The sequence below is a fragment of the Planococcus citri genome, chromosome 2 (assembly GCF_950023065.1).
Source record: "Planococcus citri chromosome 2, ihPlaCitr1.1, whole genome shotgun sequence".
In the NCBI taxonomy this organism is placed as follows: Eukaryota; Metazoa; Arthropoda; class Insecta; order Hemiptera; family Pseudococcidae; genus Planococcus; species Planococcus citri.
The window spans coordinates 66,439,526-66,456,881 of record NC_088678.1 but is presented as its reverse complement, the minus strand read 5'-3'; the positions used below and the strand labels follow the sequence as shown (position 1 = coordinate 66,456,881).

General features: G+C 33.6%; 1 protein-coding gene across 2 annotated transcripts; it reads right to left on the bottom strand.

Moving 5' to 3' along the window:
• Positions 1–694: 694 nt before the first annotated feature.
• On the bottom strand, positions 695–16,902 carry LOC135837213 (vesicular glutamate transporter 2-like). 2 transcript variants are annotated; one of them, XM_065352413.1, is made up of 11 exons: positions 16,298–16,902; positions 11,797–11,976; positions 11,585–11,698; positions 11,308–11,485; positions 11,003–11,233; positions 10,395–10,700; positions 10,188–10,308; positions 9,967–10,097; positions 9,721–9,863; positions 1,874–1,994; positions 695–1,023 (listed from the first exon to the last, which is right to left on the bottom strand). In XM_065352413.1, exons 2-11 carry the CDS (start codon positions 11,856–11,858, stop codon positions 856–858), a joined length of 1,575 nt encoding a protein of 524 aa, XP_065208485.1. In that variant the 5' UTR covers positions 11,859–11,976; positions 16,298–16,902; the 3' UTR covers positions 695–855. The 2 variants fall into 2 exon arrangements, with proteins under 2 accessions (XP_065208485.1, XP_065208486.1); XM_065352414.1 differs by lacking the exons at positions 9,721–9,863; positions 9,967–10,097; positions 10,188–10,308; ... (4 more) ...; positions 11,797–11,976; positions 16,298–16,902 and adding exons at positions 2,670–2,812; positions 2,921–3,051; positions 3,165–3,285; ... (3 more) ...; positions 5,203–5,547; positions 7,484–7,674.
• Positions 16,903–17,356: the final 454 nt, after the last annotated feature.

The window sequence follows — 17,356 nt, the reverse complement described above, 5'->3', positions numbered from 1 at the left end:
ACAGGTCTATGAGACGAAAAAATTGCGTATTGGCCTTGGTGAGAAGACATGTAAATGAGTGGCTCGTGCGTATTTTGCCTAAAATGCATAATGCTGGAATAACTCAGTGATTTTAAACAATTTTTTTTTTTATTTGATGTACCTAGACCTACTGTACTTACCTACCTTACATTTCTGGTGTTGTTGTTGGTTTTTTTTTCAAATCAAGTCGTGAATTTTCTCTAATTGGGTTTCTGATTTCAATTAATCGTGTGAAACGTGTTTCAATTCTCAGATGAAAATTTTCGATGCTTACTTAACGACTTAGAAAATCATTCAAAGTTGAAAATTTTATTTACTTATCTACCTAAAGACAAAGACAAAAAACTTCTTCGAATTTTCATGCCACCTAGTAAAGCTATAAAGCTGATTTGTTTAAACGACAGCTCTGAAATGAGTACTTCACGAAAAAAATAAGTATAACGAAGGGATAATTTTGATTTTAAGGGCTTAGGTAGTCCAAAAATTGACATAATTTTTTCTTTGAAAATCGTTTTATTCTGAATGACATTTTAGCCTGAAATTTGAAATTTCTAATGAAGATGTACTCCAAAAACCAAATTTTTGAAATTTTTGAACTCTTTCACAAAATGTTGAAAAATTAAAGAAGTCCCTAGTGTTTCTGTGACATTAACAAAATAAAAAAGATGTAAAATTGTATAGTAGTATTTTTTTATTTGACCTGAGGATTGGTACAGGAAATCATCATCTTTCAGTAGCAAACGACACAATTCGTCAAAATATACGATTTTTCCCAGCTTATTTCAAATCACCAAGGTCTCTGAGAGTTGTGCTCATTTTCGAATGTCGCCATGATCAACATCGATTCTCATTGCATGAATTCGGACCCTTTTGTTTACTCGTATCAGTCGTTGGAACTGACCATGGCTGAGCTTCGCTGGACCCGTATATCACAAATATTATAGCTCCAAGAAGTGATACACCGCTCGTCAAGATGAAACAATTATTCCATTCTTCTACGCTCTGCGAACAAATGAGTAGAATTAGTTGGTTCATTCGAGGCTCGAATACTTAATTTGGGAGTTCTAGAATTTGTGTTTTTTTTGAACAGGGTGGAGAGATTTTAAATAAAGTCAATGAATTTTTTTTTTTTGGTATCCATCATGTCAAAATGTGGTAAATAGGCTAAAAATGTCAAGTATCTTGGGTGTTGTGACGTAGTGTAGTGGAGTATTTATTGCTGGCCTTGAGTATGTAGACTTTTCAGCAAGGTTACTTTTTTCAATGTTTCGCCCCAAAATTTTGAAGATGACTTAGCAAAATTTCCTGAAAAGTATTATTAAAATTTGAAAATGTTGAAGTCATGAAAATTCACTTCTCTCAGTCATCAAAAATGATGTTTTTTGACTTTTCGAATCATACGGTTTTCTAAACTTTTGCCCAAGCGCTTTTAGGGTGCCGAGCCATATTTATATCTGTGTAATGCTGTGCAGGAAGGGCTCTGCACTGGACTACAAAGGTGTAAGTGTGGTTCGGTATTCTCCCTGATGAATATAGTACCAAAGGAAGGCATACTCTTTTTCTAGAAGGGTAACTTTAAAAGTTGACTTCTAATTTTTTTGTATTTGACATTTCTGTTTTTGACTCTTCACGTTCTTCCAAACTGAATTATTCTATCATTTTTACCAAAGACAGGCAAGGCCGAAATTTTTTTCTAAAATTTAAAAAATGCTTTTGTTGCTTTTTTGGTTACTTTTTAAGCGAAAAAGGTTACCTCGAATTAAATGCTATTTTTTCTTTGAAGTGATTGGGTTCTCTTTTAGACTTGATCAAAATATCTTGGATAACTCCGTATCATCATGAATATACTTACACGATGTTCGAGCATTAATCCTGTAATGCTTCGTGCCAAAATACTGCTGACTGACATCGCAAAGGTACCAAGTCCAGAAATAACGCTGTTGCTATTTGGAGCTATACTGATGTTGATGATCCTGTTTGCAAAAAAATTTCATGTTAGATTCCTGCATTTTAAAATTACTCTCTAAATTAGTACAGGCTTTTTTGATCTGAACCTCCGAACACATTTGCAAAATGAGGATGTTCCTGTACTACATATTTCTTCAAACTTCGTTCATGTGTTGTTCTCTTGAGAGTCGAAAATGCTCACTTTCTCATTTTTCGGAAATAAAAATTTAAATTACGTACGCAGATATGAGAAAAATGTTCCTACAGAAGTTGCAGAGCATCAAAAAAGGAAGACTTTCTGTTATTACAAATTTTTTCGTGTAGGCTCATGGCTCATATAGGAAAAGTAGAGCACATTGGAGAAATGTCATTTTGAAAACTTCCCTCTGACATTAAAAAATTGACAAAATCATTTCAATTGACTTTCAAGGACACTTACTTTGCATAAAGCTTGAAAAATGCTCTCAAATTTTGAAAAGTACCAGACAAGCGAGGAAAATCTCCTCCTCACTCCACCATTACGGTGACGAAAAAATCTTTCAATTTTGTTTGTTTTTTTTTGCCTTTTCATGAATTTGTTCAGGGGTCGTTTGGATTTTTGATTTTAACCATATGTTCTTCCTAAGAAGCCTGTATTAAAAATAAGTTTGCGGTATAAACATGAGTTACAATAAGTTCATGTGATAAGAAAAGCTACATACTGTGTGACTAGGGAAACAATAGGCATTAAAATTTGGGTCAAAACGAACGAAATCAACGACACGATTAAATTGGAAAAATACGCAGAGCTCAAGAATAAAACGCTGCTCATCAAAAACGAACCGCTGATTAAAATCTTATGCAGCTGTAAATATACAAAAAGTGTATATTAGAAAGATTGAGTATTAGATACAAAAAGTTGGAATGTTATTTTGGCTAATTTTTCCCCCAGATGAAGCCATTTATTCTATACCTGGGACACAGAAATATCTTTTTTCTTCCCATACTCGAGTAAAATTCCAGAAATTGTAATGGTAAAAATGCAGACTGCATTAGGAACAGAGGAAATGATCCCGACCTTATTGATGTCCTGATGTGTAACATCTGAAATCGTATTAATCAACGATATGAATATGATCTACGTACAACTCGATAGGAAATTTTTCGTTGTAGCTGTTAAGTTCAAACTACGAATAGAATGGTCGAAGGAATCAGACCTTTAACGTACAAAGGAAGGCATGTGATTATTATAGTGAGAAGCCACATCCAACAAAACCTAGCTGCAATAAATGCCCAGACTGGAGCCGATGTTGAAATACTTCTATAAGGATGAGCCACCTAAAAACAAAAAGGAAAATTTTGTACCAGGTAACATTTTGAACGCATATCACCGAATGAACAAAACCAAGCTACGGACAGATCTTGAGAGCATGTCTTAACTTTTCTTGCCAATATTTCAAGTGCTGAAGTTCATTTTTGGATTTTTGATGAATTTTTAAAAATTTAAAAATTCAAAAAAAAATCATCAAAAAGGATGATTTTCAACATTTTTTTATGCAATTGAAATTTTTAGAGCAATGATGAACCAATTATGAGTAATTTCTTCAATTCAACTTCCATAGTTTTCAGTCATTCTGGAGCCTACATAGATTTTTTAATTTTCTACAGGAATTTCAAATCTCTCTGGAAGAGCCAAAATTGGAAAAATCAAATTTTCAAAAATTTGATTTTTTTGGTGCCTCTAATAAAATTTTAAGTTTCTCCAAAAATTTTTAATTCCTGTTTGAAGACATGGTCATCCTTAAAAGTTGTCCTTTGGTGCATTTTTGAGCGAGCAAATTGGTTTTTTTTTTTAGTTTGGAAATTTGCTGGAGGCTGCAGAATGGCCCAAAACTAGTAGTTAGTTGTTGGTCTCTGGGAGTTGAAATGAAAGAATTTATTCATCATGGTTCACTTTTCTCTGAAAAATTTTCATTTCATGAAAAAATTGAGAATCTCCCCTTATAAACACGATTTTTAAATTTTCAAAAATTCATCAAAAATTCGAAAACTAATTTCAGTTCCTGAAATATTAGTTACGTAGTTTTGCAGACATATTTTGTCCATCTAGCTCGATTTTATTCAAATCTGAGGGCGTAATTTTAAAATGTTGATTCCCTTGTGGGCATGCACTTAGATCAGATTTTTAGAAAAATACTTGTTTCTTTTGATAAGCCGCAGTTCCCTGCTGTATGTACGCGAGCTCCTCTTCAGAGATCCACTTGTCTTCTGAAGGTTGATTATTCACCAGAGTAAAGCAAATGATAGATGTAATTATGGCCAATGCACCGGTCACGTAGAATATCATTGGCCAACCCCATCCGTTGGCTAGAAAAGCACATAAACCGTGTACGATTGCTACGCCCATGTTGAAGCCGGTGATAGTGAAGGATATCAGCTTTGATCTTTCATTTTGAGGAATCCATTTTGAACATACTTCCAGTATGCTTACGAGTAAAAAACTCTGAAATATTTCAAAGTTGTGATTGAGTAAGTGTTTTTGAAAATCTAAGTTCCAAGTCGAAGGTTCATTTGCTGCGATTCCCAATTTTTTCGGAGTATTAACATATAATCTGAGGGTTTTCTTTCACCAAAAATCAACGATTAAATGACAAATTCCTCACTTCACATATTCCAGTCAGTACACGACACGCTAGAAACACGTAAAATCCATAATATAAGCTGATCGGATTCAACATGGTGGTTATTCCGATAAACAACAAGGATATCGTGCAGCCAGTCGCTCCTCCAAGTTTGGACACCACATATCCACCTACACAGGCCGATAATCCTCCATAATACGATATGCTAAGGATAAATCCAACAGTTTTAGAATCCCAGTCGAATTCTGCAAGCTGAACAAAGACCAGTAGTATTGAAAATAACTTTGCGTTTTTCATACTGCATAGAATCAAGTCTGGTAGTGAAATGCCTATTTGCATACTTGGATTTGTGTCAAGTTGCCTATCTCGTTCGTCTTGGCAGAAGTCATATCGACTAGAGCGATGCTGATGTTGAATCGTGTAACGGCGGTCATTAGATAACATGCGAACATCATAGAACAGACGAGAAATCGTTTTGAAAACCATATTGATGTGGACGGGTTTGTTGACTGAGGATTCCTGGAAGTCATGCATAAATAGAATAGATGTGTTTTTAATTAGATACCGGAAAAGAATTTCCTAGGATTCGTATACAAGTATTGAAGATCATTACGGTGATGGTGTCTTTTCTTCGATCTTTCGAGTGGTTTGTGGTGACTTCATTCTGTAGATTGAATTGTCAGTTGATAGATGAGTTTTGATTGACAGGGGTGAATTTATACTTAAGACCCAAGTTGTGAAATATTTCGTGCGGTATAAGGTTACGTATATTACGATGTCGATGATTTTCTTTTGATCAGATTTCGGTGTTGGGTGTTCGCCTGTAATTTCATTTCACCAAGACAATTTCCAACCCTTTTTGCTCCTTTTCCTCGCTGAATAAATTCAAATTTTACTGGATTGCTTTTAAGAATCTTGATGTACGTCTTGTGAGGTATTTTACATCATAATTAATGTTCTGAAAATAGATAAAATGAAGAATAGGTATGTTGGCGTTGATAATTTTAAATTATGTGACGACATTTCTTGCCCATGAAATACGTAATTATGCATGTAAGTAGAAGGAAAAAAAACGGATCTTCGTGTGTTTGGTAAAAAAAAAGAAGATAGCCCGGTTTCGTCTCTATTTTTAAATTGAACAAATGAAAGGGTAGCTTTAGATAAGATCTTTGAATTTCAGGAGGCACATTTTTACGACCTATTGCATCAATTATGTATTCACCAGAAGAAAAATTGGTCTCGAGGGGGTTGTGTGGTTGGTTTACCTCGAGGGATTCCTGCTCTGATGATGAGTCATTTGCGATTTTTCTGTACCCTTAAGAAGTTGTATTGGAATTTCAAGTGATTATTTTTTTTGTTTTTTGAAATTTATCGTTGTTGAAAGATGTTTCTGTTTGCTGTGGGATCTCCATTAATTTGAAATTTCTTTGTTGTAGGTATTTTTCAATAAATTTTTTTTGGTGATTTTTAGAATAAATTTTTGCTTAGTGACTTGAAATTTCATTAAAAAAGTTTTTAAGTGAATGAGTGAATGTTTTGTGGTGATTTAGAATAAATTTTTCAATGATGATTTAGTTTGGAACTTTTTCGTGATTATTCAAAATGAAATTTTTTGTAGTAATTTTTAATAATTTTTTTTGGTTATTTTTAGTGTAAATTTTCGCCAGCGATTTAGAATTTTATTTTATTTTAATGAATTTTTTTCGAGTCAGTGATGAATTAATTTTTTCATGATGATCTCAAGTGCATTTTTCGTAGTGATTTATAGTATAAATTATTCATTGATCACTTAGAAAGCGTAACAAAACAAGCTACTCACCTTTTTATCTAGTTTTTTTTTTATGTTGGCAATTAGGGTCAGTATTTTCTTTGAATGGAATTTTGATAATTTTTTGAGTTTTTTTAGATTGTGGGGGGGGGGGTGTTGACATTTTTTTGGAGAAATTGATTTTTCAATTTTTCGGATTTTTTCAAATTTAGGTGAGGGGGGGGGTCGCTGAACTTTTTTTGTCAAACGTGAAAGAAAATCAAACTAGAAAATTATTTTCTCATAAAATCCATCGAAATAATAGTAACCTTATTAGGTGTGTACTGAAACAGAAAATTTATATTCGTAATAATCACGTTTGGAGATAAGAGAAATGAAATGTGGCCGTTTTTTTGGGCATGATATTGATAAGGCAATGCTAAAATAAAGCTCAAGGTCTCATGAAACATAAATATTTTATCGAACCCTTTTATCGAACCCAATCAAACGTATCTTAATAAATATTCATAATAGCTGAATGAACGCTGTTATCTTGCAAAAAATAAACGGGCGTTGAATTTATGTATTGAGAGGGGGGTTTCGGTAATGAATGATACATTGATCCTGGTAATCTATACTCAGATTATAATGCATTACCTAATGAAACCGCGAAATTAATTTGCGCTCAATCTGTATTACTTTGTATTTCTAATTTTCTATGTAGATGACCCTGCTTGTTTGTATTTGTCTATACCCCCTCCTGTGTGAACCAATAACGCTCGCGCATTTCGAAAACGAAACCAGTTAGTTTCGCGAATCGCGATTACGGTGATTGCCTAACTAGTAACTATAAAAAAAATTTGCATAGAGGCTAGTTTAATGAAATTTTAATGTGCGTTTTTCTACTAAAAAATGTGAAAAAATAGCGTTAAAATATCCAAAACCAACCGGAGCCTTCATATTTTTGAAAGAATTGCCTACTTATCTATTATTTTCAATATCCTCAACTTTTATTCTGAAATTATACCTAATTATCAGGTAGGTAATAGAAATTGGTATATCTTCGTAGTCTCTTGACCTACCTGTCTTCATACGATAGAAATAAAATGAGTTCATGTGAATGAAAAATAATTACGTTATTACCTACCTTTTCGAATCAGCAATAATTTGGTTATTAAGACTTTTAGGTTATTATTTTCAAAAAAACACGTTGAAACTACACTCGCGAATTCTTAACGTGCAAAAAAAATAAATTAGCAAAAATAAGGTGCTTTATAATAAAACGTATAAAAAACGTGCTAGGATGGCTAGTGAAAGTTCATTTTTGATTCGTCGCATATGGTAATCGAAGAATATAATTTTCAAATAAGATTAACAGTGGGGGTAAAGTGAGAAGATACGACTGGTTTTTTGCATTTCGATGGACATCTCGTTTGATTCATCTATTTAATTTTGTAATTTTATTATTCGCGGTTGGTATAGTCGTCGAGTGCACTCGATTTTATGAAAATTGCATCAAAAGAGGTACCTATTTGAAAAAAAGGCCAAGTTTTCTTGATTATTTTTGGATTTTTTTTTTAGCATGTAGTTCTGAAATTAGACCAGCTTTCAAAAATTAGGATTGCAGGAAAAATCTTAGCTTTAACATGTTTATTGAGATTTTTGGAGAATTTTTTAAAACTCGATCTGTTTTTCTGAAAATTGATTTTAAAATTTGCGTTTTGAAAATGTTATTACAATGATCAAATTTTTGAAAAGTAAATTTTAAAACATGATTTTCAAAGTTTTGTAAAAATAAGAGATGAGAAAAATGTTCAAAATATTGTGTTTTACAGCCTCTTTTGCTGAAATTTTGAAAATCCAGTTTTCGTTCTGAATCGGTTTCCGTTACTTTGATCTGTTACCAAAATTTTGAAAACTACGTATAACGTTTTATATTTCGTTTGAAATTTTCGAAATTTTGAATACTTACTTGTTTTTCCAAGTTTCTGCAACGAGCAATGAAACAATTTCAAATTTTTTTTTCATCGCCTGTTTTCTCAAAATTATAAAGATCTGTTTTTAAAATTCATTTATGTAGATTGAAAATCCAATTTTCATAAGTACATATGTGTGGAAAAATACCAAGGAATGAAATTCGAAAATTTTGAATTTTATTCCTATTTTGGTAATCGGATTTTCACCATGTATAAGTAAATGTTTGGAACCAGATTTTCATAATTTTGAAAAAATAAATGACGAAAATATGTTCAAAATTTTGTTTGTACCTTCCTTTATGAAATTTTTGAATATTTGATTTGATTCACAAAATTTCAATCTGTGGAATAAATTTGGAAACTAATTCATTTTCAAGATTTTTAATATTTTGAAAATTCAATTTCGGAATAATAATGCAAAATTAGGGTTAAATTTCAAAATTTTCACACCAAATTTCTGAAGAAATTCGCTGGTCGTGTTTTCCTAGGTTGTTTTAAAATCTTCAATAAGAATATTTATGCAATTTTGTCGTAAGATCATCTTATTATTCAAGAAGTACCTAATGATTGGGCTATTTAAAATGAGATTTCATTTTCTTGGTGCAGTTGTCAAAGAATACCTAGGAATTGTATGGATACCTATTCCTTTCAGGTCAACATGGGTTATATGTAGAAGAAAGGATTCTGAGCATTTTGAATTAATTTTGTCATTCAGTGTTGATATTTTTGATTTTGGTGTTCTAGAACGTTGGAATCTGGTCCAATGTGGGGTGGCTGAAGTTTTTTCAATTGAATGTGATGCTTAATCTCTTCTCGTTTTCCAAAATTGTGTATCACGTCGATGGAAAAAATCCTGCTTGAGGTGTTTGCCTGGAATTCGCTGGAAGGAGGTGTTCAATTAATCCTGGAAGATCTGTAAAGGATGAAAAAGTCCCACATATTCGACAAAGTGATGCTATAAATCCGATGTTTATCCGAAAGACTGATTCCTTTTCTCAACAATGGAAACCAATAGGTCCAAGCATCCGAGAATGGTGAAACAATAACAACAAAGCAACGTTGCCTGATATGGCAGGAGATAGAACTAGGTAAATATGCTGAGGACTTGATCTCACGTCCGAAATGGTCGCCAATCAAGACACTTTTGAGTACTTTTTTTTTTTTTACTTTTCACACCCCGAAGAAAGGGTTCAATCTTGCAGAAACTTACATTAGAAAACTTCCTATTTTGATGCTCTACCTATCCTACCACCTTCATTGCAGGTACCTCCTCATTCTCGTAAATTTTTTTCGGAGGCTTGGATTTACATTTTTTTTTCTAATCTGAAAGGCCTGTACTTGAAATACTCGTAGATTTGGGACCAGCATTGGTTACATTTATTAAACGTAATAAAATAAAGTTACATACTGTGTGACCAGAGAAACGATGGATATGAGAATTTGGGTAAAAACGAACGAAATTAATGACACGATTAAATTGCCAAAGTACGCAGCGCTCAAGAATAACACGCCACTGATTAGAAACGAACCGCTGATTAAAATCCGATGCAACTGTAAATATACAATAATTATATTGGAAAGGTTGAAAAGGATAGTTTGAATATTATTTATGGATTTTTTTTTTTTGTGAATGATTTATTTGATAGGTAGTTACCTGCGACACAGAAATATCCTTTTTCTTCCCATAATCGAGTAAAATTCCAGAAATTGTGATGGTAAAAATGCAGACTGCATTAGGAACGGAGGAAATAATCCCAACTTTATTGATGTCCTGATGTGTTATATCTGAAATATTGATCAACCATGTGGATCCTTCAACTTACTGAACCATGACACTATCAAGTTCAAACTAAATAACGATTAAAATAATCGAACCTTTGACGTACAAAGGAAGACAGGTGATTATTATTGTGAGAAGCCACATTAAACTGAACCTAGCTGTAATAAAAGCCCAGACTGGAGCCGATGTGATAATACTTCTATACGGATGGACCACCTGAAAACAAAATGGAATGATTATTTTTATCTGAACATGCACATTGCACTTGGATCAGATATTTTATCCTCCAAAATTAAACCTACTTGTTTTCTTTGATTAGTTGCAGTTCTCTGCTGTATATACACGAGCTCCTCTTCAGAGATCCACTTGTCCTCTGAAGGTTGATTTCTGACCAGAATAAAGCAAATGATGGATGTGGTAATGGCCAAGGCACCGGTCACGTAGAATATCATTGGCCAGCCCCATCCATTGGCCAAAAATGCGCATAAACCGTGTACGATTGCTACGCCTACATTGAATCCGGTGATCGTGATGGATATTAGCTTTGATCTCTCATTTTGTGGAATCCATTTTGAACTTACTTCCAGTATGCTTACTAGTAAAAAACTCTGAAATACACAGATTCCGATTACAACGGTCAATAATAAATTGTGCACACTGCTCATGTGCTTCCAAAAGAGGTCATTGAGGAATTTTTGAGAGTTTTCCACTCTGGAATCAGTGATTTCTTACGACTATGCTCATTACTCCCCCTTCTGAGATTATTTTCGATAAATTTAGATTCTCGAGGATATAGCCTCAAAGGTTCATCTTCTACGAGTTACAAATTTTTTGGAGTACCTTATTCGCGATTAATTCGGGTTTTTATTTCGACAAAAACTAATAAGTAAATAAATGACCAGTCTCTCACTTCACATATTCCAGTCAGTATTCGACATGCTAGAAACACGTAAAATCCATAATATAAACTGATGGGATTCAGCATGGTGGTTATGCCAATAAACAGCAAGGATATCGCACAGCCAGTCGCTCCTCCAAGTTTGTTCACCACGTATCCACCCACACAAGCCAATAATCCTCCGTAATACGATATGCTGAGAATTAATCCAACAGTCTTGGAATCCCAATCGAATTCTGGAAGCTGAAAAAAAGAACCAGTTGTAGTATTAAAAGCATATATCGTTGAATCGTTCATTCCAGAATTGAAGTCTATACTTGGATTTGTGTCAAGTTGCCTATCTCGTATTCCTTGGCAGAAGTCATATCAACTAGAGCGATACTGATATTGAATCGTGTAATAGCAGTCACTAGATAGCATGCGAACATCATAGAACAGACGAAAAATCGTTTTGAAAACCATATTGATGCGGATGGGATTGTTGATTGAGGATCCCTGTAAGCCAAGAAAATTAAATATGTGTATTGTTATTACCAGAAAACGAATTTGAAACTCAAATCGTAAAATTCATGTACAAGCATTGAAAATTATTACGGTGGTGGAGGTGGTATCTTTTCCTCAGTTTGTTGAATGTTTTGTGATGTGTTGTCAGTGGGGTTTTTCTCGCAGAACAAATTAAAACTTTGCTGGATTGTTGAAATTCGAATACTGAAAGTTGAATAAATCGAATACACGAATAATTAATAGAGGTGAATTTCGGGCCCAAATCATGGAATTTTATTTAAAAAGCAATAGAAGATTATTACGGTGGTGACGTCTTTCCTTTGGTTTGGCTTCTGTTTTGAGTTTTATTTCCTGGAGATTTCATTTTACGTACGAATAGAATTGCCGATCTTTTTTTCGCCGAAGAAATTGATATCTCGCTGGGTAATTGCCGAGTACTGTCCTGATACACGCTTTGCGAGTTATTTCACATCAGAAGTGCTCTGAAACGAATTAAAAACTGTACAATACTGAATGAACGATATAAAATGATAACCTAAAGCTATAGATTTGCTTATATTCATTTATGCATACTTAATCTAAGCTTAATTAAGTCTAAAAGTTAGGTGTTTTATTGTTTTGAATAAATTCTCGAGTCTCTAGGCACGTAGTCATGTACCTACCAAATGCATAGGTTTACCTACGTCTTGTTTAGGTTCGTTGACCTTCTATCTAACAATTCGCACATTTATGTGTCCTTGCAACTGCACGTACTTGATGATTTTAATTAGGAATGTGAAGACATTACGCATCTACAGGATGTCTACAAGCCTTCTTATAATGAAAAAATTTACCTTCGCTTTGCTCAGACCATTTTTTCACAGGTCGCTTTTGTTAATTTGCCAAATTCCCAAAAAATCTCGCTTTTTTGCAAATTTTCCAAAATGTTTCGCTTGTTTGCTAAAAATAGCTAAGAAGTCCTGCTTTTTACTGAAATTATTGTCAAAGTCTCGTTTTCTATCTAAAATAGCAAAAAGTCTCGCTTTTAGCCTAAACTGTCAAGAATTTTCTTTTTTTTTGCAAGAAATTTTTAATAAGTGTGTTGTTTTTTACATCCGTAAACTCTCACTCTTTTCCAATAATAGTTCTAATTGTAGTTTTTTCGCCAGAAATTGCTAAAAACCCTTTTCTTTATTTGCTGGAATTGTCAAAAGTCTCGTATTTAGTGCCAAATGTCACAAAAATTCTCAATTTTTGGCCCAAAATTGCCAAAAAATATTTTTTTTTTCAATGAAAAAGTTGCAAAATATTGTATTCGTAGCTTGACTTTTTCGGAAAAAATTGGGAAAAGGACTGTTTATTGGTAGTAATTGCCAAACTGTTTAGCTTTTTGCTGAAACTAAACGCATTTCTATCGAGTTTCATTCTTGGATTTTGATTAACCCTTAAAGGCTTGGATCAAACTGTAAGTGATTCAAAAAAATGCTTTCAATTTATTGAATAGGACTGACATGAATCACTTTAATGTGTTGTATGCCCCCCTCCCCCTCAAAACCATTTCGTAAATGAGGGGCCAATTTTTTCATTTTTTTGTAAATTACGAAAAAGCAAAATACCTAATTGGCCCAAATTTGAGGTAATCTTAATAATCGCATTCCACCCACCTAATTATTGAAAGCAAATCCTTGATGAGCCCCTTCCCATTTTTGGTGGGGCATAAATATGAAAAAGTTGAGGTAAAATACGGGCCAATGTCCTCCATTTTTAATTTTATGAATTTGTTAATATGCTTTCACAAAATATAATCACAAAGGGTATACGCAGTGGGGTACAGAGCGATTTTTTCATTTTTTGATTAACTAGTTTCGTAAAAGCGGCTAAAACATGAGACACGAGCACATCAAGTACCGCATATGAGAATACACTTTACTTGGAGTAAAAAGTACGACAATTATAAAATGTGTATACAAGCATGCCTCAGCTTTTTCAGGACTTTTTACTTTTAGTTGCACAAATATCTAAAGCTGATCAGAATAAATCTCACACATCATTCGTAATTTGGGTAAAGTGAAATTTCTGTATGATGATGCAGCTTCTTTCTTCTTCCACAAGATTGGGCAAAACATTCTCATACAGAAATTTCACTATCCGAATGAATTACGAATGATGTGTGAAATTTATACAGATGTGCTTTAGAGGTGAGAGTAGCTGGCAGCTCAAAGTTCTGAAAAAGCTCAAGCATTCTTGTATTTGTAGTTTATAATTATAGTAACTAATCATGATTCCTTTATATCGAGCCCAATCTTGTAGTGGAGGAAGCTGCATCATCATACAGAAATTTCACTATCCAAATTAATTACGAATGAAATGTGAAATTTATACAGATGTGCTTTAGAGGTGAGAGTAGCTGAGAGCTCAAAGTTCTGAAAAAACTCGGGCATTCTTGTATATACAGTTATTATTTTTCGTAACTAATCATGATTCCCTTACAATTGGTCCAATGTCTTTGTCGAGTAAATGGCATCATTATACCAAAATTACACGCTATCCAAATCAATATTCAATTACGAATGAAGTGTGAAATTTATTCATTTGTGCTTTAGAGGTATGAGAAGCTGACAGCTGAAAGCTCTGAAAAAGCTCAGGCATTCTTGTATATATTGTTATTATTTTTTGTAACTAATCATGATTCCAGTCGAGTAACCTGCATCATCATACAAAAATTTCACTTTACCCAAATTACGAATGATGTGTGAGATTTATTCTGATGAGCTTTAGATATTTGTGCAACTAAAAGTAAAAAGTCCTGAAAAAGCTGAGGCATGCTTGTATACACATTTTATAATTGTCGTACTTTTTACTCCAAGTAAAGTGTATTCTCATATGCGGTACTTGATGTGCTCGTGTCTCATGTTTTAGCCGCTTTTACGAAACTAGTTAATCAAAAAATGAAAAAATCGCTCTGTACCCCACTGCGTATACCCTTTGTGATTATATTTTGTGAAAGCATATTAACAAATTCATAAAATTAAAAATGGAGGACATTGGCCCATATTTTACCTCAACTTTTTCATATTTATGCCCCACCAAAAATGGGAAGGGGCTCATCAAGGATTTGCTTTCAATAATTAGGTGGGTGGAATGCGATTATATAAGATTACCTCAAATTTGGGCCAATTAGGTATTTTGCTTTTTCGTAATTTACAAAAAAATGAAAAAATTGGCCCCTCATTTACGAAATGGTTTTGAGGGGGAGGGGGGTATACAACACATTAAAGTGATATTCATGTCAGTCCTATTCAATAAATTGAAAGTATTTTTTTGAATCACTTACAGTTTGGTCCAGGCCTTTAAGGGTTAAAAACGAAATGTTGCCAATGTTTTTTCGCTTTTGATTACTTTTTGACCGATCGCGATCCCTTGAAGCTCAACTTCGAAACTCTGATCCCTAATCTCTATCATTATTCGGGATCTTTCAGGTTCAAGGTAACAACTGCTAGAAACGAGATTTTAATGCTGCTTTCGAGGGTTTTTACATCATTTCAACGCTCTTTTAGATGACGAAAAAGTGGATCTTGGGCTCCACAAATTTTCAAAAATGAATTAGACACCGTCCTAAAATAGATACTGATACACCCTATTGAGAAATTTTTTAAAATGTTCACGGATGAAGACAGCATTGCTGAAGGACCAAAAAAGGTTCTTAAAAAATTACTCGTATATTAGGAGTATTCTTACATTTCTGAAACGTGAATTTAAAAACCCCTTATATCTATTTCATTTTTTGTAAAAGAGCCAACAACATGTTTGGAGACTGAAGGAGGTTTTTTCTTGACGAAAGGGGGTTTTCAGGACTTGGACCTGAAATGATTGAAAATTTTCAAAACTTTTTTGTAGACCTTTTTTTTAATTTTTCGGGATTTTTTTTCAACTTCAGAGTCCGCCATATAATAAGACCAATATTGTTTGAGGGACCGTATAGTAGGGTTTTTCTTGAATCGAGAGAGAGCATTCAAAAAATCCTGACCGAAAATGAATTTTCAATAAATTTTTACACACTTCACCTTATTTTTAAACATTTTTTTGCATGTTATTCGCAAGGTAGGAAAGGTAAAATGAAAGCTCAAGGACTACATGAAAACGTAAAAAATGAACACGATTGTATTTTATCGAACATACATATTACATACTTTGATATTTTACCGTTGGGTGATCTCTGTTATCACACGTATAAAAAACGCGGTTTGAATTTATAGAGGAGAATATGATCAGTACCTAATGACCGATGCATTGAACCAGATGTTTATTAATTGGAGGCCGATTTTCCCGTGAAAAAAAATAATTTATCAATTAATGTTGAACCCGGAAAGATCGCCTGTTTCCCTCATACCACACATGAATGAAAAAAATTCGATAAAATTCATTCGTCTTCGCTCAGTTGGCATGTTTGTGCGTATTTAGGTACATCGCGTTTATTTGTATTTGCCTACCTATCCCCCTCTCTTCGAATCACCTAATGCCTCTGACTAGTGAACGAAATCTTGCTCCTATCGGCAACAAAACCGGTTCGGATAGTTTCGCGATTATGCTAATTGCCTAGCAAAAAAATAATAATGATAAAGGCAAGTTCAATGAAATTGTAATTCATGTTTGTTTACTACAGAATGCTAAAAACATTAAAATTTTGAATACAAACTGGAAGCCTACACGTATTATAAATGAAAAATTCCCGCTACTCGTATATTTTCATAAGTACTTTCAACTTGTACAAATATCTTAGAATATCAATCATCAAGTATACGTCTGATTTACGAGTACACCTACCTTTCTTTAAACGATAGAAATGAAATGAGTCCATGCGAATGAAAAATAATTCCCCACGTTGTTATCTTCACAAATTCAGAACAATTTAACAACCGAACCTCATTATTTCCAAATAACACATCAAAACACTACACTCGCGAATTCTTCTTTTGTACATAAAAAAATTCGATATGCGAAAATTGGGCATATAAAAACGTAAGAAAACGTACTGGCATGTCATGTGAAAGTTCATTCTTGATTCGATATACTTCATTGAAGAATCAAGTAGTCCGGTCGGACTGCCCGACAAGGTAGAAGAAAAAATTCAACGTGATTCAAATTTTTCAGATAAGATTAACTTAATAGTAGGGATAGAGTTTAAAAGGTATACTTATTGTGGGGCAGCTGAAGATCACTACTCGCCAATCATTTCTTTAGACTGGTTTTTGCATCTCGATGGATAGTTTGCTTGCTTCCATTCAATACTCAAGTGTAGGTACCTATACCTAATTTTAATACTCGGTAGACATCGAGTTTCCAGAATTTTATGGGTAATGTGCCGAAAGAGATGGGAAAAAATTTGGTCACGTTATTATTTTGATTATCAATTAGACGAATGACATGATGATTTTTTTTTCCAGTGGAAAATGCCTGATCGAATTGAACGAATAGGTACCTACCCACATTTTTGATTTCACTGTCAGAAATCTGTATGTATTCGTATTATGGAACTACATTGAAAACTAAATAGAGGGTCATTCCACGTCAATTCGACCAAGAAGTGAAAAGGGGAAGGGGTGTCAGCGATTTCTTTGAAATTTTTCTTGTGGGAAGACCTTATCAAGAGATGACCAATGGTGCAAATCGCAGCCCTCTAGCCCTTATTTAAAAGCTGCTAGTGGACGGTGTCAAAGTTTTCAATGAACTTGAAATATCATCCATTTCAACTGTGGATTAATCGATAACCGTGATACCTACCAAAGTGGAACTTTTCCCAATAGTTAAGGGGTTTAAAAGACTGTTTGCCTTTGGTGGTATGTATCATGAAAATCAGTGTTGCCCCTTTTTTTCGTACGAAAA